At 43.0% G+C, this 22,290-nt stretch overlaps 1 protein-coding gene across 6 annotated transcripts in view; it reads right to left on the bottom strand.

Moving 5' to 3' along the window:
• Nucleotides 1-190: 190 nt before the first annotated feature.
• LOC129005001 (axin-like) overlaps nt 191-22,290 on the bottom strand; it is a 72,098-nt gene continuing 49,998 nt past the window's right edge. For 5 of the 6 annotated variants that reach the window (XM_054433744.1, XM_054433748.1, XM_054433747.1 and 2 more), the window contains 7 exons: nt 9,774-9,886; nt 9,303-9,395; nt 8,119-8,248; nt 7,369-7,492; nt 6,540-6,770; nt 4,704-4,925; nt 191-3,900 (listed from right to left, as the gene is read on the bottom strand). In XM_054433744.1, coding sequence (XP_054289719.1) covers nt 3,774-3,900; nt 4,704-4,925; nt 6,540-6,770; nt 7,369-7,492; nt 8,119-8,248; nt 9,303-9,395; nt 9,774-9,886 — 1,040 coding nt within the window. In that variant the 3' untranslated portion in view covers nt 191-3,773. The remainder of the gene's footprint in view (nt 3,901-4,703; nt 4,926-6,539; nt 6,771-7,368; nt 7,493-8,118; nt 8,249-9,302; nt 9,396-9,773; nt 9,887-22,290) is intronic. The other variant, XR_008491790.1, reaches the window with a different exon arrangement.

The raw sequence follows: 22,290 nt of genomic DNA, 5'->3' as shown, positions 1-22,290 counted from the left end.
GGGGACATCAAAATGAAAAAGTAAATCGGCACCGGACCTAGGTCTTACTGTGCCACCTAAGGTAATAGCTACTTCCCTATAGGGAAATTCGCTGAAAAGAATGGCATGTCAACTTTATGGAAATTAATCTATAGTTTAAGTTACTTACTAGCTATAGCTGTGCAAAGGTATGAATGAAAAAACAACTCGATACCTAAAAACGTTTTATTGACATCAGTTAATGTTGTTAATAAAATAAATTACTTACAAATATTCTTAAGGGTCAAATTGAGGTTTGACATTGTTAAAAAATAAAAAATATTTAAAAAGTTCAATTTCTCTAGTTCGACTTTTGATCTTGAACGTCTTAATTGGTCAAACAGTTCACAGAATTTTGATTACAGTTTTGTGCTATACAAACTGAAAACACAGTTTTTCTTAGAAATAACCTAGGACAAATATATATAGACCTACTATGTCACAATTACAAATTTTATAAATTACTAAAAAAATACATATACTAAACATTTAAAATTAAAATACATTAACTAACCGCCCGTACACTTCTCGTTCGATTTGTATTTAACTTTCATAAATACTTAAAATTAAAAAACAATATTAAAATGTAGCAAGCATCCGATTGTAAAAAATATATACAAAGTTAAACTTTAGCACTTGTACCTTAACTATTTGAGGTAATATACTTAATTGGCAGGGGTTGGATGGCTGGTTATGGGACGGCGACATTCAACAAAATGTAAAACTAATATTGCATTGATTGATATGAATAAACCTTAATCGAAATTTGTTATGTTTGTAAATAAAAAATAAATTTCTAGGTTTTCAACTCTCTTTCAGGCAGGCACAATCAAATTAAAATCAAATGATCTAGGGTAAGGTTGGTAATGTTTACATAGCAGACTGAAATCTCCATACATGCTAAAAAAAATGTTTAATGCATGTATTTTAAATAATAAAGTTCAACAAGACGCTAGTTATAGAAATGTTTCTGATTCGTTACAGTGCTCCCCTAGCAAGCAGAAGCTTGATGGTTTGTTCTTGAGAAAAGTCAGTAGCTTTTTGATGGTTTGAAAATGGACCCTACTGTCCTTGGTCATTGGGCTTTATATAAATGGTTCCGAATAAAGAGATAGCAAATTTATAGGTCAGTAACAAACCTACATATCATCTTACTCTATTCTACAGTTATTGTGCAATCATTATCAGCTTAAAATAAAAATACCCACCTTAGAGCGTGTGATTGTCTTAGAGAATTCGAGGCTTGCAAGACAAAGTGGCGTAAATAGCCTATGTACTTAAGCCCCTTCATCTTGCAAGCAAATTGAATGGAATATTTTGACGTAATATTTTAAGGCTTAACTTATTAAAATCTATTCTGTCTAGTTTCTATTAATGTTTTTGGAATCAAGAGGCGAGTTTCTCATGGTTTATTTATTTAAATCTATCTATATATATAAAATCCAATGTATGTTTGTTTTTTGGTTAGTTTGTTTTGTCCTTTATGGACTCCGAAACCGCTCGACAGATTGTAATGAAACTTTCAGGCATTATTAAAGGATGGTTTGTGTGAAGTTTGGTGCAGATCCGTCAAAAGGGCTCCGCCCCAGTGGCTCTGGAGTGTCCCATGTTAAGCTTATGAGTACTCATATTTAAATGGAATTAAAGAATCTTAACAGCTGGTTCAACTAAACAGTATGATTCTGTGATGTTCAATAGCATTAAAAAGTTAAACAGCTAATTTGCAACCAAAAGGTGAGTGAGCCTAGCGAACGAACTTCAACCTGGAGGAGAGTTAGCGTAGCGAACGAGCTAACCTGAAGGCAAGTGAGCGCAGCAAACGAGTTCAACCTAAAGGAGCTATGCGAACGAGCTCATCTTGAAATGAACGAGCATTTGACATAAAACCACATTAGGAAAGGACGACGTCTGTCGAGCCAGCTAGTATTATTATAAAATTGAGGTGGTGTCTGTCTGTTTGTCTGTGCGGCTGCCACAGCTAAAATACTAAACCCATACAGCCCAAACATAGTTTTGAGGTGAGGGTTTCAAAATTTGTCTCCATGGGAGCATGAAAAAATTCACAATATTTGTTTACCGTTGCGTTGACATTTTAATGTATTGACATTTTAATGTAAACCGTAAAAGCTTATTAGTTCGGACCGCCGATCCAAACAAATTGATTAAAATATTTTACGCAACTATGTGGTAGGTTTATTTACGTCATTGATTATGAAAAATTATGTTATATATTTAAATGTAAACAGTAGGACAGTTACAATGTAGGTCATACTTTTTTGTTTAGATTTAGTGGCTCTTTGTTTATAAATTTGAACTACTTAACAAATGTTTGGATTAGGCGATATAGTACATCTTCCCGTTGCGAAGCACGAGTACAGCAGCTAGTATGATATAATGGCAAGATTGGTGCTAAAACAGTTTACATGCTGGCTTGTTGAGCCTATAATATAACATGCAATGATTGTTATAACTCAATAATCAACATAAATTCCTTAGACTCCGAATGAAAAAAAAAAATGTAGCTGTATTACATGCATTCAAATTTTAAACTTACACAATGTTTTTGACATAAGTACGTCTGTCAACTGTAACAAAATTACATTGTTAATTCTCAACCAGCCACCTACCCTAGGCATTCACGGCAGCTGCCTTACAACAAAAACAGCACAAGAAACAATTTACAACTAAACAAACAAGTTAAGTCAGGAACTTGTTGTCGATTAAATACTCAAACACGAGTGATTTGAGCGTAACACTTACGATTTAAACTAATTTGAACATAGAAACTGACAAGAGAAAGGAACAAAATATGTGATAAAAATTGGATGATGGAGAAATTTTGCAATATATTTAGTGGTAATCCTTAAAAAAATGTTTATTTCAAGGGAACACACCGAGCAAACATTCAACCACCTACAATGTGTAATGAACATGAACTGACATGTCATTAACAGGCAGTTTTTGTCCTGATCAAAGAGTTTTTTATGAAGGGTACGAGTTCAGATGTTTAAATGGGAAAATTAAGTTCAGGGACTTACAGATATACAATAAAAGGTCATACAAAAGAATATTGACATTTCGTTACTGTAGAACTTCTTAAGGGAGTAGATTGAAGAGAATCCTTCAATTGTTTTTCCAGCTTAAATTTTCCCAGATAAGCTAACTGAACTCTATTCTTTCCAAAATAAGTCCTTATATAATTTTAAATATTTCAGGTGATTCCAATTTCCAAACATACACAAGTATTATTGCACCTCATTCCCCATCATCCATTATCCAACTCTTTGTCTACTTAAATTAAATACAATATTTCCAATTGTCTATTGAACACTTTGTAGATGACAAGGAACTGAAAGAAGAAAGTATTCAATACAAAAATATGAAAACTTAAACCGATATGAACAGTTGTGCATATTCGCTTTACGACTAAGGCACGATTTTAAAACAAGGTCGGCAAATAAAATAAATACACGTCGTACACTGTACAAGAGGTCGAGCGATCGAAGCGATCAATTCGATTCAGGAAACCGACGAGTGTTCTTAAATGTCTCTTTTCATCGGTACCTGAAACAATGTGAGCTTTTACACCTAGTCTTTCCTGCTGAACTGTGTAAAAAAAAATTAAAACCAAAACTTCACTAAAAATAAGGCGAGACACCCTGTGGATTAGACTTCCGTAGCTTTTGATAAGTCTGTATTAATTTAAGTTTCTGGGGTTTAACAGTCTGTCTTGAATTTCTGTAGTTTCTTCTCCCTCAGTCTGCAGCCTTCACTTGTGCCATGATCTTCCCTTCCCACAGCGGCAAAACGTCGTTGTCGTCTGTCACTTCCTCTTGAATAACCTTCATGTCAAGGTCTTCACACTCCGTCTTGAAGAAATACCTGAAGAAACAATGAGATTGTTAAGTACACAAACTGAACTTTTGACTGATCGGAACGTAATACATGGCCACATGGCTTAGGAATACATTAAGGAAGAAGCAATAGGTTTCTCTTGTTACTTTCCCTTATTCTCAATCAGTTCAACATTAGCCCACTACACTTAGCGTTTCCTTATCTTTTACTTTTATAAAATAAATCAGGTATTTTATTGCTAAACAATCTAGAACTGCGAACAGAGAATAGGCATAATTGCGTCATGATGTAAAGTATCATCAATAAATTGTATCAAAAGTGATATCACGTTACTTTCTCCAATTATTTCACCCCGCACGTGAAATTTGATGTTCCAGTGTTCGGCTTTGACTTCTCACATAAAACTTGAGCGCACACCAGAAAATGCCACTTTTGGTACTTGCAATGAAATTAAAACTTTTAGCACAATTCACTAAATTAGTCTAATGGAGCCTTGGGCAATTTTGAAGACAAAAAGAACAATTGTGTTAACAGATCACATAACTTCTACTAGCTTTGACATTAAGTGCTAAAAATTAGCCACGTCAAAACATATGTTTCCGTTAGTAAGCCTTTTCACTAGTTTCCTAACTAGTGAAGTAGCTTATTTATTCTTTTATGAAGTTGAAATATGTTTTGGCACATTGAGAAGATAATTAACTTAAGTAGTGCCAGATTCCCAAGAGTTCCTTGGACTTTCGGCAAACAAACATGTCTCATAGCAAACTAGCTTGAACATTGGCACCTAGTAAATTAGCTTAGGTTAACAAATTAGTAATCCATTAACCAACCTGTAGGATCCTTTCTTAGGCAGATACTCCTTGAACTGACGCAGTGTGACCTGACGAGCCGGTATCTTGGTGCGGTAAGGCACTTGCTCGTCACAGAAGGAAAACACAACAGTGGTGTAAGTAGCTGTGCCAGTGGTGGGAGGAGGGGGGACGTTGCGGCCACCAGCGCTCGCCCGACGCAACGTAGACCCGCCGGACTGAGACCCACACACACCCAGCCTGCTGCAATTAAGATATTCAATTCAATTTAAAAAAATAACACCAGAAATCAGACTTTTTATGTGACAATTTTAAAAGAGGGCTAACAGAACATCAATAACGAATGCTCCCAATCTTCAGATTCCTGGTTTTAATGACGATATGGTTTCCTAATGAACCTATGTTCATTAAATTGTTCCAGGTCGTCAACATTCATGTAGCCTAGAATTAATTCTTGGTTAAAGGAATTTTCCGGTTGGCTGCACCTCTTGGTTAGTATCTTAGAACATGTGGCTTGTAGCCGGAGGGGATTGAAGGTGATGGACTTATGGGGGTGATGGGTATATTGGTGGGAATTCGGGTAATCAGGAGGGAATAAACAGGGTAACGCTAATAGGTTAGGAATAGCTGTATCTGGACCAAACTTAGTTTTAGCGTGCTGTATCTGCTACCAATAGAATTAGGAAGATTGCTGGGGACCAGAGGGACGGAGACCTTTTACCCAGATCAGAACACTTGCCTAGCCAGCTTTGATTTACACTAATTTAATTAAATATTTAACTGCAGACCTATCCTTCCAACTATGAACTGAACATGGATAATTACTTACTAATATTGATGAGTGATATAAATTGGATACTGAATGTGAAATATGTATGAATTGATTAAAAACTATTAAGTTACATTCTGGGAACATGTGGTTTAGTTTTCAGGTTTGAGAAGGTTGGCTGCAGAGGGCAGCCAACCGGCTAGGTTGTAAATTCCTACATTTTAATGGTCGGGTGAGCCAGAGGGAATCCCCGCTTGTTACCTGACTTAGCCAAGCATTATTCCTACTTAATTCCTACGTATTAAACTATGGTCACTTATCCATAACATCGAAGAGAAAGCCTGGAGTTTTTCGGAGAGGTTTTTTGTCCAGATGACGGTTGAGGAAGAAGGAGGACAAGAGTGTAGGGAGGTGGGGAGAGAGTGTTAATGCAGTCGCGGCAGGCAACGAGTTGGTCATGCAGCCCAGCTTCGCGAAATGCACACACTATATAAAACAAAAAACGGCTTCACGTATTATATATATAGATATAGTGTGTCACTATGCGTCACAGGCTATGATTTTAAATGACTACAGATAATTTTTCCCCAACAGTTGGTTTGGATTACCAAGACTCTGGTGTATTAAATGTTTAGTGATTCTGTTTGTTTTAAACATGACCATTAACAAAAATAATTCTTGAATTTGCATGAAGATCATTGTGAAGATTTTGATTTTATTGAACTGTTACCAAGTAAAGTTTGGAGAATGGCATTTCATACAGGTTATGTTTTAACATAGGCTAAGACAAAAACATTTGCATTAGAAAGAAGTTTATCTTTTAGAAGACACCATAAGTAAGAGTCCATTATCCATCCATTAAGAAAAAAAAAATGGAATTCAATTTTAAGAGTGGGGAGTTAGCAATTTTTAAAATAAGCAAATCTCAATTAAGATAAAACTAGCAACCAACAATTGTTTCTTTATATAAACATTATTTTTTGTGAACAGTATTAACATTCCCAACACTATTTTATCCCATCCGCAATTCCAAAAAAGCATTGGCAAAAGTATGGTATGCGAGTTGTTGTTGAGGTTAGGTTGTTTACCTGACTCTCGCTTTCCGACTCTCGTCTTCCATGAGTCTCCGCCGAGCCTCCTCCAGCTGTGTGGCTGTGTGTGGTGAAGGCAGCGGCGGCATGGAAGGATCGGCTACAAATGGCTGAGCAGGCGCGGGCGGCGAGGCGCTGCGGCGACGGTGTAGTGATGCGACACTGCTGTCTTGTGATGACCGACCTTCTGTCACCGGGCCACTCTCCATCAGCCAGGACAGCACACGGCTGTGCAAACACAGTTATAAAACCTTTGACTATTGAAAAGTAGACATTCGATTCAATATGTTAAAGTTATAGAATAAAAATAAAATCTAATCACAAATGTGTTTTTTGGTCTTCCAGCGACAATTGTGTAAACATCGATTTAACGCTTCTGTACAAAAATAAACATTGTTGTTTTGAGCCACCGACAGAGTGTGCTGACGTCTGAGTTGCTGATTTCCGTTAGTGTCACTGATGTCATGTTTAGGCAACCTCAGGTCTCAAGCGAGCTTACAACTTTAACTTTCAGTTACAAACAACGGTTACTTGTCAGTGATTCAGAAAATTAAATTATTAAAAATAAATGTCTTTAAATTTTTGCCAGGAACAGACCAGTTTTCAAATGCCAATTCAAATACTAACTCACACTCAGGAACAACATTTTTACAAGTAAGTGTTAAATTAGTAAACTCCATGAAGGAAAAAGCAATTGGTTTTCATTGCTAAACAGGTTGTGACTAGCTTGTTAACAAGACATAGAAGTGCTTTGTAAATACATGAGAGAGTCTACTATTGACAATGAATGTGTGTGAAACTACGGCAAAGGCTTGAGTAGACATACCTGTCCTTGAACTGTGAGACCACACTGACTGGGGGAGTATCACTAACCACGCTGACTCCACTGTCCGTCAACTCCGTCTTCTTGCTGCTCCACTTTCGGCTCTGGCGGAGCCTATTGTCATGACCTGTGTAGCAAAATAAGTTATTGAGTTCCACTGCTTTACAAAAGACAACTTGAGTCAAAGGGAAAATAAATGTCACAGTAAAAAATTGATTAAATTATGCATGTAAAATAAAGGACTTCCGTTAATTCACAGCCACAGGAAAAAAAAAATAAAAAAATTTTAATATTTAGAATAAATGAAATAATTACTTTTAAACATTGTTAGGTAAGAACCAAGACACTTTATTCTAAATTGTGTATTGTTAGTTGTGACACACAAATTATATAGTGGCAGTGGATTAACAGAAAGCATACTAAATAATTTGTCTCACAGTCTGAGGAGATTGCAATCATCTGTAACTTAGGCAGAGCAAGGATAGGATGCTATGGTTTATGATGAACTTTTAAGTCTATAGGTTCTGAAGCATGCATCAGGATGAGTAAACAACTTCATAACTCAGCTGATATTTCTAGGGACACCCTCCACATGTCGATCAGTCAATTTCTAGTATTACAAGTGTACTGAATATAGCAAATAGCAAGTAGACATCCACTCTCAACCTCCATATTATCAATTCCTCTCACATGATGTTGATCAGAAATGAACAAATCAACTACTATGTACACTAAACAGATTTGTTGACTCACCAGGGACCTGGGAGTAAGCGTCGTTGTAGTCAGGCATGGACTTGCTTTTAGGCATGTGCATCCTATGTTCAGAACCTTCTGTGAAGTCGTGGACGTTACCTGAGTCTGATGAGAACGTAGAGAACACGTCCTATAACACAAACAGCTGTTAGAATATTGACGGTACAATATGACACATAGCAGTAACACCTAAAAGAAAAATACTGCTATATGGGTCATGACTATTGACCTATACCGACCAACAAAAAGGGTAAAACAGGGAAAATAAAAAAATCAATTAATATATTAAAAGTCATTACAGGAAAGATCAATATTTCTTAAATTCTTTCCAGGAAAGGTGGTGAGGGCTACATGGCCCTTTCTTGCACTTTTTCTGTCATGAGTTAAGTTGTGTTAAAGCTGTTTCTCCATTGTAACACATATTCAATCCTCTGTCATTTCCCATACAGTAGACTCCCTCTTATCTGAACACCTTTTAACGGACATCGGCTTAACCGGACTACACTTCGTGGAAACGACATCTCTTTAACCGGACAATTTTTATCAGCACAACGGTTTAACTGGACTAGATCGTCAGGAAGTGAGCAGTACTGAAACGACTGTTCTCATGGGAAAGATTTGATACCAGTGGTCACGTGTCTAAATACAATGCTCTCCTAAATTTAAGTCAAATACTGTATACAATATGCATTTAAACGGTCTGTTTTAACGAGTTTTCAGGTACGTCGGTTTAACCGGAAAAACCATTATACGGACTGGCCTTGGTCCAGAGGAGTCCGGATATAAGGGAGTCGACTGTACATAAATCACTTTTTCTTTTTGGGGTCATCATCACATGTAAAAACCCCAACAAATCTAAAACACCACTTTTTTAACATAAAATAATAAAGCAATACTCGTTCTCTCAGTCATAATCTATGTTTGAACTATGACTATCAGATGAGAAAGTCATGAAGGTTATTGTTAAGTGGTGTCATTTAAGCCTCCATTTTAGGACGTGTTCACTGTGTGCCAAACCTATATTTTGCACCACTGTATAATAGTTTCTTTTAGGTTTTTGTTTGACTAATACAAGAAAGTGAGGATTAAAGCTGTACACACATCACAATTAGTTCAGAAAAAGTTAGGAAGGATAAGTAGGTAGGTAGGATAAGTTAGGAGTAGTTAGATAAGTGATAGCGTACCTTGTCTTTCCGGGGGTACCGTGAGTATGGCCGAGACTGGTACGGGTTGGGAGCGACGTTGACATGGGACGGAAGACTGGAACCACAGCCGGCCTGTGACACAAACAAATAGTTGTAACAAATAACAGGTATATGAAAATACTGAACTATACATCCAACACATAAGGACCAACTGAAACCGGTTTTTGATTAGATAATAATATAACATGGTTCGATGAACCTTTCATGGTGAGTGCTGCAGCTCAACTTCTAGCAAATAAAAAAATAGAACAAAAGTTATCCTAACCAAGATACATGCTCGAGTTATTAAAACTTCAATACTTTTTGAATAAAGGTTTTGCTGGTGTCTTTTGGGACAGTAAATTGTCCCATATTCTGTACTACTGAGTAAAGTTACTGATAGATCCCTATCCCCTCTTCTAATGCAGAAATGTCTTGTTTTCAATTGACTTGACAGTAGACCTGACATACCTTGTTGAGTGGCTGGGCAGACCTGCGGTGAGGAGGACTCTTGGGTCTTGGAGACGACACACCAGGTGACCTTGACGGGGTCAAATCTGACCACACTCTGGACACATGCTGGTCTGTAACAAAACAAGTATTTGACAAACTCTTAGATATCAGTAAACATTACTACCTCATGTCTAAGGTAGTCTACACAGGGTCAAGTGGTTCAACTTTGGTACTTTGTACGAATCCCGCCACTTATTTATTACCAATGTCTTTGAACAAAATGATAATGCTGCTACCCTCTACGCATAGCAGTAATGTGTGTAAAATGGTACTGAGCCTAGCGTCTTAGGATACAAAGGTGAGACAAATAAACTAACCCGAGACTAAATGTTTCACTGTTTGGTTGTCACTTGTCAGAAAATCAATGAAAAGTGATATAATTTCAAATGGTCTCAGTCTCATTCATTTTAAGTCTTAATATTTATGTTTGGGTTTCAAAAGGTTAATAACTTTCAAACTAGGTTACACAAAGAATAGGCCTTTCACAAAAATGTCTATCCTTCAATGTTCTTTGTATTGTTAAAATATTATAGCCATGGATGCAAAACAATAAATCAAATAACAACTGCTTGGTAGCCAAATTCCAGAATAAGTTGATATTATAAATACTGAAAACACATTTAAACAAGTTGCCTATCAACCGTCACACTCATCTGTATGAGGAGTCTTGTGTCACCTAATAGTGAATGTGTTATGAACAAGAAATATGTTCATCAAAGCATTAAGTAGTTAATCTAACTTAAGTTATTTATGAAGTAATCTGATAAAAAGATAGGGCATTTGCCAGGGATTTTAAAGGAAATTTACAGGAAAGCAGGCAAACCCTAAAATAAGTCTATGACACATAAAGTACAACACAAAAGTAGACATTTTCCACTGGAGAAATGGCAATGGCAGTTGCAATTCGAATCTATTCCACCTTGTCAGGGTTGCCAACACAGCTGAAGAGACTAAAAATTGTTTTTACTGTTGCCTATGTATGAGTATGTTCACTCATTATAAATAATCCACTATATTTACACTGTTCTATGTTTACACAAGTACACACATATATGAAAAATCTATATACACTAGCCTGCTATGAAAGATGAGGCTTTATAATTATTTTATACATCTTGACAATGACCGTTCATTCTGGTACAGAACTGGTTTTATTTGTTAGGCCTATATACTGAGCTGGGCAGTTTTTACATTGAAGCTGATAAATTACATGAATTACAATTACATGCTGCAGGTGTTGTGTCTTTGAATCTTGAAAACTTCATTTGTGGCGTTGCTGGAAAAACTTGGGTTGGTGGGACACGTTTTCACGTTTTACATCTGGAAGTATTACATGGGAAAGAGCCGTTTGGGGGTTTATTTCTAGTTGCTGTCATTGGATCTGGTATTTTAGGGTGAACAATAATCTTGTTGATGTTGGGTGGTTGGCGAAATGTGGTGGTTGGAGTGTTTTCAGGAAAATCTTGTCAGCTGTTTCAACTACACAAGTTGGTTCTATGATATTAAATAGCATTAAAAAGTTATAAGGTTTACCAACAGGGTGCAGTACTATTAGTTTTTTTTTTTTTTTTTGCATTTCGTGACCTCTTCCCTTGCAAAGCACGGGTACAACAGCTAGTTTTATATAATGCAAAATAGAAAAACATTTTTTTCTCAGCTTGGTTGCATCGCAGGGAAAATCTACGCATACTGTTAGAATGATATTTTCCTGTAGATGTGTAGAATCCCTTTATAAATTAAAATATGCTCAAAAATAAGTGCAAAAAATTTATTTTAAATTAAAACAAAATTACATGGGTCTTATGGGTTGCCATGCTGGTGACAAAATAACAACACAATATAAACCGAAAATCAAAACAAATGGAAGAAATTACAATCACAATGTTTATTAATCCTGTCATGATTAACCCTTTCAGTGCTAGGCCAATAATTCATATTTTGTAAGACTTTTTTGTTTGCCTTTTAATTCCATTACCTGTTGTTGAATTTTAACTGTCATGTTGTCACTATTTTATTAATTAGGCTAATTTTGAATAATAACACAAAAAGAAAATATATAAGAAAGATAAATCCCGGTATTTGTAGTAAACATTAAATAAAACTTAGTTTTTGTTGTAATTGTCCTGGTTTTCCTATAAATTTTTATGTTCTGATAGCATTATTTGAAACCGAAATCTTATAAAATCAAAAGACATATAAAGATTTCATTTTCATTAAAAGACTTCATTTGTGGCGTTGCTGGAAAAACTTGGGTTGGTGGGACACGTTTTCACGTTTTACATCTGGAAGTATTACATGGGAAAGAGCCGTTTGGGGGTTTATTTCTAGTTGCTGTCATTGGATCTGGTATTTTAGGGTGAACAATAATCTTGTTGATGTTGGGTGGTTGGCGAAATGTGGTGGTTGGAGTGTTTTCAGGAAAACCTTTGTGGGTGGGAAAGCTTGGAGAATTTTGAATTCATTTTTTAGAATGGAGTTGAGGGATTGTAGGCCATGGTGGTATTCAGTTATTAGGTTAAGGTTTTGGCGGTGGTTTCAGTTTTTTTGTTGGAGGGTTGTTTGATTGGGCTAATCGGATTTGGTTTTCTACAAGGTTTTTGGGATAGCCTCTTTCAACGAATGCGTTGGAGATTTTCAAATTACCAAATTTGAAAAGTGGTCAGTGACCACAAAAATTTCTACTTTTGTGTTGTATTTTATGTGTCTTGTAACGAGTCAAATGGGTAGGGGGGTAAAAATATAACGATCTAGACCACGAACATTAAACAGCTAAACATAAGCTGTTGAGTAAGCCTAGTCGCGACACTAAACTGACGTCGTACCTAACCTCCAATTCCAAGACCGCAGACGACGTTGGTGTCAGTTTGGTTGTTTGGCTGTTCGACTGCATCTGAGGCCGGGCTACGGGAGAGAATATGAGCAGCGAGGTCGCCTTTGAGCGGTACGCGGCTGTAAGCCTGTTAAAGCTACCATGCGCCTGCCTTCGCTGCCAGTTTTTTTTTGTTTCGGTAACTCGTTGACCAATCAGGAATCGTTTTAACTTTCGTCTCGATTCTGAGACGAAGGTGAAGTAAGAAGAAGTTTTGTGAAGTTTTTCGTCATTCGCAATCCCGGCTTTTCGTAAGTTTGGTTCGCTTTTGGTTCGTTCTCGAAAACTCGTGCAAGTTAAAGTTCGTATCGCAAGCTCTGAAAGCTTAAGTTCGTACGTATAGTTTTGTAGTGAACTTGTGCAGGAACATAGTGGGTTATAATTTCGTCGACTGGTGAGTTTCGTAGTTAACTTCTCTGGTTTTCGTATATTACTTGACCAGCTTTCGTGTACGAAGCTTGGTTGAACTTGAAGACTAGGCCTGATACGCAGACCTAGTCACACGCCTTAACCAACTAATTTAGTAAAGTATTGCAGTTGGTGAAATATATTTTCGCTTAACGTTTCTTAATCCGTCTTGGGACTTTCTTTTTTAAATTCTTAAACCCCTTTATAAAGTTCCCGAACGCCCCGAAGTTGGCCCCAGCAGACAGGTTTCTGCTTGATAATTATTGCAGAAGTTTGCTTAAGTTGAACACGTGGGGAAGTTGAAGTTTTAGTTTTTCTTTTTTTCGTATCAGCTCTTGAAGCAGTTTTATTTTTAGTTTCAGTTTTTCTCCCGTTTCGTGTCTCACTTGGACAACTTAAGCCAACTCGTTTTCTTGTCTAGTAAATTCAGACTCTGTGGGAGTTAGGCTAGGTTAGGCCTATCTTGTACTAACCTTGTTTGTTTCAGGGTGACGACGTAACTCCGTAGGTAAGCGGAGTGCCTACTTAGCTTACTTGTTGATTTGTTAAGTTAGCTAGTAGTGTGTCATTTAGATATTTGCCCACAGAGTCAAGTCAAAATTATTTATTTCCCCACAAGCCCTAGGCTAGAGTGGTGATTTCGAGTAGGGTGTTTAGTAACCCGCAACGTTCGTCTCGAGCTCTGACAACCAGGGCTATCAAAGTTAGGCTATCCGAATCACTATCGACTCCTGGGAAACTCCCCGCGACCAGACTAGGGCGAATCCTGGGATCTCGTTTTCTTACCGGTGGCGTAATTTACCTCTTGTCGTCCGCCAGGAAAATTACGTCACATAAATGGCGCCCGAAGCAGTTGGACCAGTGATTGGATAGTCTGATAGTACTTGGTGAGCTCAAGCTAAGATCGCTGTAGCAGCTGACGTCGAGTTGTAAGATTTTAGCCTACGTTAACCGCTCTAGCCTACCAAGTGTTTGCCTAGGCCTACTGTTATTTTTTATTCTACGTTACCGTTCTAGCCTAGCATTTCTAGTTTAGTAGGTAGCTTAGGCCTACATATTTTCTGGTTTCGTCATTGTAGCCTATTGCTAGCCTAGGCCTATTGGTGTTTAGCGTTAAATATTTTAGCCTATTTGTGTGATAGCCTATTTATTTTAGGTAAAACGTTTACTTTATAGTAGCCTATTGCATTTTAGCCTTTTATTATTGGATTTTGGAGCAGTTTGGACTTGGTCCTATTTTAACAAATTTTCTGGGTTTTGAGTACCTAGTTGGGACTTAGGTTGGTAAAAAAAAAAAAAAAAAAAAAATTTTTTTTTTTTTTTAAAGTTGTCTTGTTTGGACTTATTTAGTGCTGTTTAACGTTAGGCCTGAATTTAAATAGGCCTATTGTGGATTTTCATAATTGTTAATCAATTTCAGCCTTTTAAACTATTTTGGCAATTTGTTTGTCTTGTTGTGCACTAATACTTTGCAGCTATTGTGACGTAATTTTCCTGGCGGACGACAAGAGGTAAATTACGCCACCGGTAAGAAAACGAGATCCCAGGATTCGCCCTAGTCTGGTCGCGGGGAGTTTCCCAGGAGTCGATAGTGATTCGGATAGCCTAACTTTGATAGCCCTGGTTGTCAGAGCTCGAGACGAACGTTGCGGGTTACTAAACACCCTACTCGAAATCACCACTCTAGCCTAGGGCTTGTGGGGAAATAAATAATTTTGACTTGACTCTGTGGGCAAATATCTAAATGACACACTACTAGCTAACTTAACAAATCAACAAGTAAGCTAAGTAGGCACTCCGCTTACCTGCGGAGTTACGTCGTCACCCTGAAACAAACAAGGTTAGTACAAGATAGGCCTAACCTAGCCTAACTCCCACAGAGTCTGAATTTACTAAAATGATAAGAAAACAAGTTAGCCTAAGTGGTCCAGGTGAGGAACGAACAAAAAAACGAAACTAAAAAGGTGAAACTGCTCCTTGAGCCTAAAACGAAAAACTAAAACTTTAACTTCCTCACGTGTTCAACTTAGACCAACTTCGACAGAACTTGTCCAGCAGAAACCTGTCTGCTGGAACAGACTTTGGTACGTCTGGGGAACTTTAAAAAAGGGGTTTTCAGAATTAAAAAAAGAAAGTCCCAAGACGGATTATGAAACGTAATTGAAAATATATTTCACCAACTGCAGTACTTTACTCAAATTGTTGGTTAAGGCGTATGACTAGGTCTGCGAATCAGGCCTAGCCTTCAAGTTCAACCAAGTTAAGTACACGAAAACTGGTCAAATAATATACAATAATCTGTAAGTTAGTTACAAAACTTACCCGATGACGAAATTATATCAAAATATTCACTACGAAACAATACGTACGAACTTAAGCTTTCAGAGCTTGCGATACGAACTTAAACTTGCACGAATTTTCGAGAGCGAACCAAAAACGAAACAAACTTACGAAAAGCCGGGATTACGAATGACGACTCTTCACAAAACTTCTTCTTACTTCCCCTTCGTCTCAGAATCGAGACGAAAGTTAAAACGATTCCTGATTGGTCAACGAGTTACCGAAACAAAAAAAAAACTGGCAGCGAAGGCAGGCGCATGGTAGCTTTAACAGGCTTACAGCCGCGTACCGCTCAAAGGTGACCTCGCTGCTCATCTTCTCTCCCGTAGCCCGGCCTCAGATGCAGTCGAACAGCCAAACAACCAAACTGACACCAACGTCGTCTGCGGTCTTGGAATTGGAGGTTAGGTACGACGTCAGTTTAGTGTCGCGACTAGGCTTCCTCAACAGCTTATGTTTAGCTGTTTAATGTTCGTGGTCTAGATCGTTATATTTTTACCCCCCTACCCATTTGACTCGTTACACCCCCTCCACACTTCGGAACGAAAAAAAAAGAAAACCGAGAAAAGAAAAAAAACTGTTGAACTTTCCGGTAGATGGCACCACAGTAGGATCGTGGTTAAGGATGTTGACGACGAAAAGCGGACGAACCTAGAAATGAGGTAGACAGTCTGAGGCCTAATCGCCTCAGAGGTCTAGACGGAAATGACTCGGAGCGAAGAAAACCGAAGATGGTGGGGTTGACGAAGGTAGGGTAGTACGGATTTATCACCCCTGGCAGGGGTTATTCTGCGGGTTCTATTAGCACCACCTCCCAGGTGGTTATTAGGAGTCGACGGCCCCTACAACTGCCCAGGGCGGTTTAGCGGGGTCGATTGCCTCCTTGCTGCTGGAAGCGCCGCCTCAGCTCCGGCAGTCGGCCTCGGACGACTCGCAGCACCTGGCTCGGTCGCAGCCGCACGTATCGGTCGCCTCCCAGCATAATTCTCCAGCGTTTGTTGCGCCGCTGCTCCGGTGTGAGCTGGTTGTAGGCGGCTACCAGCCGTAGTAGGACTGCCCGGGACAGCGGAAGGGCGTTCCCGGTGACCGTCTCTTCGGGCTCTGTCCGGCGAACCGGGGCTCGGGCCAGGCCACTCGGTCGAGCTGGTTCCCAGATGATGGGGGACGGTCTGCGGCGCGCTGGGCCCGCTCCGGCTCCAGCTGGTGCTTCTCCCAGACGGGGGCGGCGAGGAGGGGAGTCGCGACGGCGACGCTCGGGCAGGCGACGAGTCGGCAAGACAAGACGTGGGCGAGGCAGTGCGGCGGGGCCAGGATGGCGACTGGGTGGCGAGGCGGGACGGCAGCTATGACGGGATGACGAGACGGGACGGCAGCGACGATGGGGCGGAGAGGCAGGACGGCGAGGATGACGGGGCGGGGAGGCAGGGCGGTGATGACGACGAGACGGAGAGGTGGGGCGGCGATGATGACGAGATGGAGAGGCGGGGCGACGAGGAGGACGAGATGGAGAGGCGGGGCGATGATGAGAACGGGGCGGAGAAATCTGAATCCGCCGCCGAGGTGACGAAGCGAACCGGACTCGGAGCGGAGGCGACGCAGCCGGCGGAGAGACGACGGCCGGCTGGGGATCCACCGTCGGCGAGGTCGGTCGGTCGGGCTGAGGAGACGGCTCCGTGGCCCGTGGCGATGATCGGGCCGGGACCTCCCCCTCCTCGAGGTCTGAGCATTCCAGGTCGAGGACGTCCCCGGGGTCCACCCGGAAAGGCCAGGACCAATTGGCCGCCAGGAAGTCCCCGATCTCCTGGTCCAGCACCATGTCCTCGGGGTCGAGGATGTCTCGGCTCGGCGTAGACGGGCGGGGATCGGATGCCATCGTACCTACCCAACAAAACCAGAACTAAGCGGGACCATGCAAGCTAGGTACTACAAGCTAGGTACAGGTGCTACAAGCTAGGTACAGGCGCTACAAGCTAGGTACAAGCACTGCAAAGCTAGAAGGGAAATCAGTTAAGGGATAAGGTAGGCTATATTAGTATATAAGAGTAAAATAAAGCGTCACTACAGAGTTAGTTAGTAGCCACAACTAAGCTCCACCACCTTACCACTAAACGCGCGCACAGAAAGGTTTTAGGTCTTTGGCATGGACCACATGCACCGCCGCGGAGTCCTCATCACGCACCTCGTAAAGGTTAGTTCCCCGACAGCCAACAACTGTGCAGGGGCCGCGATATTTCGGCGCTAACTTCCCGACAATCGCGTCGGCAGCTGAAGACAATACGTGAAGTCGTCGCATCACTCGCGCGCCAACTTCGTGCGTCACCTCCCTACGACGGAGGTTATAATAGGTTGATTGCCTTTCGTAGGCGGCCTTGAGGTTCTTGCGTGTCTGCGCGATCAGACGCTGAAACTCATCCAGTCGTTTGCGATGGGTCTCGCTTAACGAGGGACTTTGGTGAGTTTCGGACACCTCAAACGAAGGGCCACGGACGGCACAGGGAGGTTTCAGTTCGCGACCAAAACACAGCATCGCAGGAGTGAATCCAGTAGAGTCGTGGACAGCTGTGTTCAGGGCGTACTGAAACTCCACCAGGTGGTTGTCCCAAGACCTATGGTTGCCTTTTACGAACTGTGCAATCATGGTCTTCACCACCCGGTTTTGCCTCTCGACTGGGTTCGACTGCGGGCTGTAGGGGGCCGTCGTCTGCAGCGTGATGCCCCACTCCGCCGCCAACTCTCGAACCAGTTTACCGACAAACTGCGTGCCGTTGTCCGTAATCAACACATCCGGAGCTCCATGTCGAAGTAGGACAGCCTTCAGCTTCGTCACCACATTCTTTGCGGTTGCAGACGCAATGGAGGCGAGTTCCGTCCATTTGCTGAAGGTATCCTGCACCACGAGCAGAAATCGCTGACCCCGTTGTGATCTAGGCAATGGGCCTACCAGGTCAGCAGACACTGCGTACCACGGTCCTTGGGGTTGTCGGAAGTACATTTTCCCAGCTGGTTTCGTTTGGGGTACTTTATAGGCCTGGCATTGGGCGCAAGACCGTACATAGGCCTTCACCTCACGACGCCAGTTAGGCCAAAAGTACTCCCCACCAACTCGGGCTAACGTTTTCTTCACCCCAAGATGTCCTGCCGTAGCCGTGTCGTGGTTTTCGTGCAGCACCACGGATACTTGGTCGCTTGGCACACACACCCTCCATGTCGTAGGTCGATCCTTCCTCGAGACAGCACGATACAGCTTACCGTCGCGAAGCTGGTATCTCGAGTATCGCCCAGGGTGTTTGCTGACCAGATTGCGAAGGCGGTCATACCAAGCACCGTGGCTGCCCGGCGGGTTACCATCGTTGTCCACGTCGGAAGATGGGTCGTCAGTCTCCTGCTGCGTCGGACCAGGGGCTTCGTGATCGAGAACGTCACCCGCCGGATCATCACCGAGTGAAGGTTCGTCACCTTCAGCATCGGTTAGGCGTCGTAACCGCAACTGTTCCCTAGCACCGCGTCTGGTTAAAACTCCGACCTCAAACGTAGGTTGATCGGGTTCACCAGACGAGCTGGGCGCTTCAGGGACCGGCTGACGAGATAGGGCGTCGGCCACTCTGTTCGCTGTCCCCTTGCGGTACCTTATCTCGAAGTCGAATTGCTGCAACTCCATAACCCACCGAGCCAGGCGCCCACTAGGCTCACTGAGCTTAAGCAGCCATTTTAGGGCGACATGGTCGGTTATCGCAATGAAGTGGTAGCCTTCGAGATAAGCCTTGAATTTCCGAACAGCCCACACGAGAGCGAGACACTCCTTCTCGGTAGTGGTGTAGTTCTGTTCGGCCTCAGAGAGTAGCCTACTGGCATACGCAACGACCACTTCTCGGTCGTTTACACTCTGAGTTAACGCTGCTCCCAGGCCATAATTCGAGGCGTCGACCTGGAGCACGAAGGGTTGGCTGAAGTCGGGACAGGCGAGAATCGGGGCCGTCACCAAGGCGTGCTTCAGAGCTTCGAATGCCTTAGTTTGTTCGGGTCCCCAGAGCCACTTGGCGTTCTTCTTCAGCAAACCTCGAAGCGGAATGGTTACTGAAGCGAACTTCTCGACGAATCGCCGATACCACGACGCAAGGCCTAGGAAACTGCGAAGTCCCTTGACGTTCGTGGGTGCGGGGATATCCTGAATGGCGCGGACCTTCTCAGGATCCGTGGCAATTCCATCTTGGCTCACGATGTGTCCCAAATACTTCAGCTCCCTACGGGCGAAGTGACACTTCTCGGGGTTTAAACGAAGGCCCGCCTCGCGTAGGCGGCGAAAAACAACCCCTAGAAGTTCTAGATGTTCCTCGAAAGATGTTGACACTACCACAAGGTCATCAAGGTACGCGAAGACCTTCGGCTCCAGCTCAGGCCCGATGACTCGATCCAGAAGGCGCTGGAAGGTGGCACCGGCAGAGTGTAGGCCAAACGGCATGACCTTGAACTGAAAAAGGCCTAGGCCTGGCACAGTGAAGGCGGTCACGGGGCGACTGTCGACGGCCAATGGCACTTGCCAGTAGCCTTGCTTCAGGTCCAAGGTACTAATAAACTTGGCCTGCCTGAGCTTCTCAAGGATGGCGTTAATCCTAGGCAGAGGATAGGCGTCCTTGATCGAGGAGTCGTTCACCCTGCGCATGTCGATGCAAAAGCGGTATTTCCCAGTCGACTTCCGGATCAACACGATCGGAGAGCTCCATGGACTCTCGGATGGTTCGATTACATCATCCTTCAGCATGGCAGCTACTTCATCGTTGATGACCGCTTGCATTGCAGGGTTACGAGGGTAGTGGCGCTGTTTGATCGGGACAGCGTTTGGTTTGAGCCGGATGACATGCTCAGTCAACGCCGTGGGTCCCACAACAGCATCGAAGAGAGGAAGTTCTTTCTCGAGAAAATTCTGGAGATGTCGTTCTTCCGTTGACGTCAGCGGTTCCAGTGTGCCCGTCGCACAAGGAAGAGTCGTGGTCGTGTCGAAAGTGCCATCGTGGTTGACGTTTATTCGTATGAGGTTAAGGTTTCGAATACACCTCATACCCAATACGACGTCCGTGGTGAGCCCAGGCACAAAATAGGCTCCGAGTATGAGGTTTTCACCTAAGATCTGGGCCGGGATGTGGTACTTCGTCTCAATCCGACAACGTGTACCATCAGCCATCCTCAGGTCCGCCGAAGATATCTCAGGTTTTACCCCACACTCGTCGAAGTGACGAACAACCTCATCCCCGACGAGGTTTACAACTGCTCCGGTATCCAACAGAGCGTGAAATCCCTTTCCAAGGAGCGTGACGTCGACAAAAGGTCGGATGTCGGTCGACTCAGACGATTTTCCAGCCGACACGTACGAGGTGCTCACGTAATTGAGCTTGGTAGAGGTCATAGATGGCTGCGCTGCGGGCTCAAGGGACTTCACGATGCCTGAACCCGATTCAGTGAAGGCCGTTATGTACTGGAGCCATGAGCTCCATTCTTCGGAGGTAGTGCGGCCACGGGACGTGGGCTCAGGCGACCTCCGGCGGCCTGAGTCCGTCTGGCGTTTCCCGCGCGACAACCGCAGCTCGTAGTGGCCACTCCTACTTGTTTGCAGTAGTAACACCGCAACACCTTCGGCTGATCGCAATCTCGGAAGACATGTCCCCGTGCATCACAATTCCAGCAGACTGGAGGGTTGCGGTTACTCGACGATCTGGATGGGCTCGTAGACGGTAGGCCCCGGTTTCTATTGTTAGGAACGGTGGCTGTCGTATGCTTTGGCTGGTTACCCCCACTCCTTGCAGGGTAATCACCAGTGCGGCCGGTCTTTGGCGAGGTAGGTTGCGGTTTACGGTCAGGCTCAGAATAGTCCATCACCGCAACATCGACGAAACGGTCCATTCGACGCCTGGGCGTGTAGGCAGTCTCAGGCACCAATGCTTGAGCGACCGGAGGGGGAGGGCGGAACAGCTTACGCTCCCGTAGCAGCTCCTCGTATTCGTCGGCTCGCTCGATGAGGTCGGGTAGCGTGACAAAGTCATGACGTCGTATCATGAACTTGTATTCCGGCCTCATGTTCAAGTACACCAGGTCGATAGTTTCCTGGTTAGAGAAAGTGCCGCTCCGTCGGATCAGGGTTGTCAGGGCAATCACAAAATCTTTAAATGCCTCTGTTTCACCCTGAGTGCGCTTCCGTATCTCGTCATCCAAGTGGCGATGATAGCCAGCAGGGAAGAACTGGACCTCGAATGCCCGCCTAAAGTCGAGGAAGGAACGCCACATCATTTTGTTGTTCCTGTACCAGAGGAGAGCTTGGCCATGTAGAAGCGAAGGCAAAGCCTTCAAAACGTCCTCTGGCGACAGAGAGTAGGCCTCGCGCAGCTCCTCTAGACGCTCCAGAAACGAAACCGCATCTCGTCTGCCGTCGAAGCGCAAGTTCCACTTCCGGACCTTGTCACAGAGGGCGGACGACGTTTTAGCAACGTCATCAGGTCGGTCCTCACTCCGTAGGACATACGAAGACCGGACACCTCCATATCCATCCCTTGGCCGAGACGGGACTGTGTATCGGGAGGTTAGCGGGTCGATCCCGTGGACTGGAAGCTCGGCGTAGTCCTCCTCACGTCGTGAGCCCCGCTGTTCGAGGTTCAACACCTCGGCTAACGTGTGCTCTAGGCTGCGCATGTCAGCATTGGGCGATAGGCCGAGCATCTGCCGCATGCGGTCCAAAGTGTGACGTACCGGATCGGCATCAGAATTTTCCGGGAGCGAAGACCTCGGAGTGAAGTCGAAGGCATGTCGAGCGTCAGTCAAGTTCTCCAGTCCTGCGAGTGAGGGTTCATGTGATGCCGAGGTGACCGCAGC

Source organism: Macrosteles quadrilineatus, unplaced genomic scaffold (genome assembly GCF_028750875.1).
Source record: "Macrosteles quadrilineatus isolate MER2022 unplaced genomic scaffold, UCM_ALF_1.0 Scaffold_14__1_contigs__length_3811126, whole genome shotgun sequence".
Lineage (NCBI taxonomy): Eukaryota > Metazoa > Arthropoda > Insecta > Hemiptera > Cicadellidae > Macrosteles > Macrosteles quadrilineatus.
The sequence above is the reverse complement of the archived record's forward strand: the minus strand, read 5'-3'. Positions and strand labels throughout refer to the sequence as shown.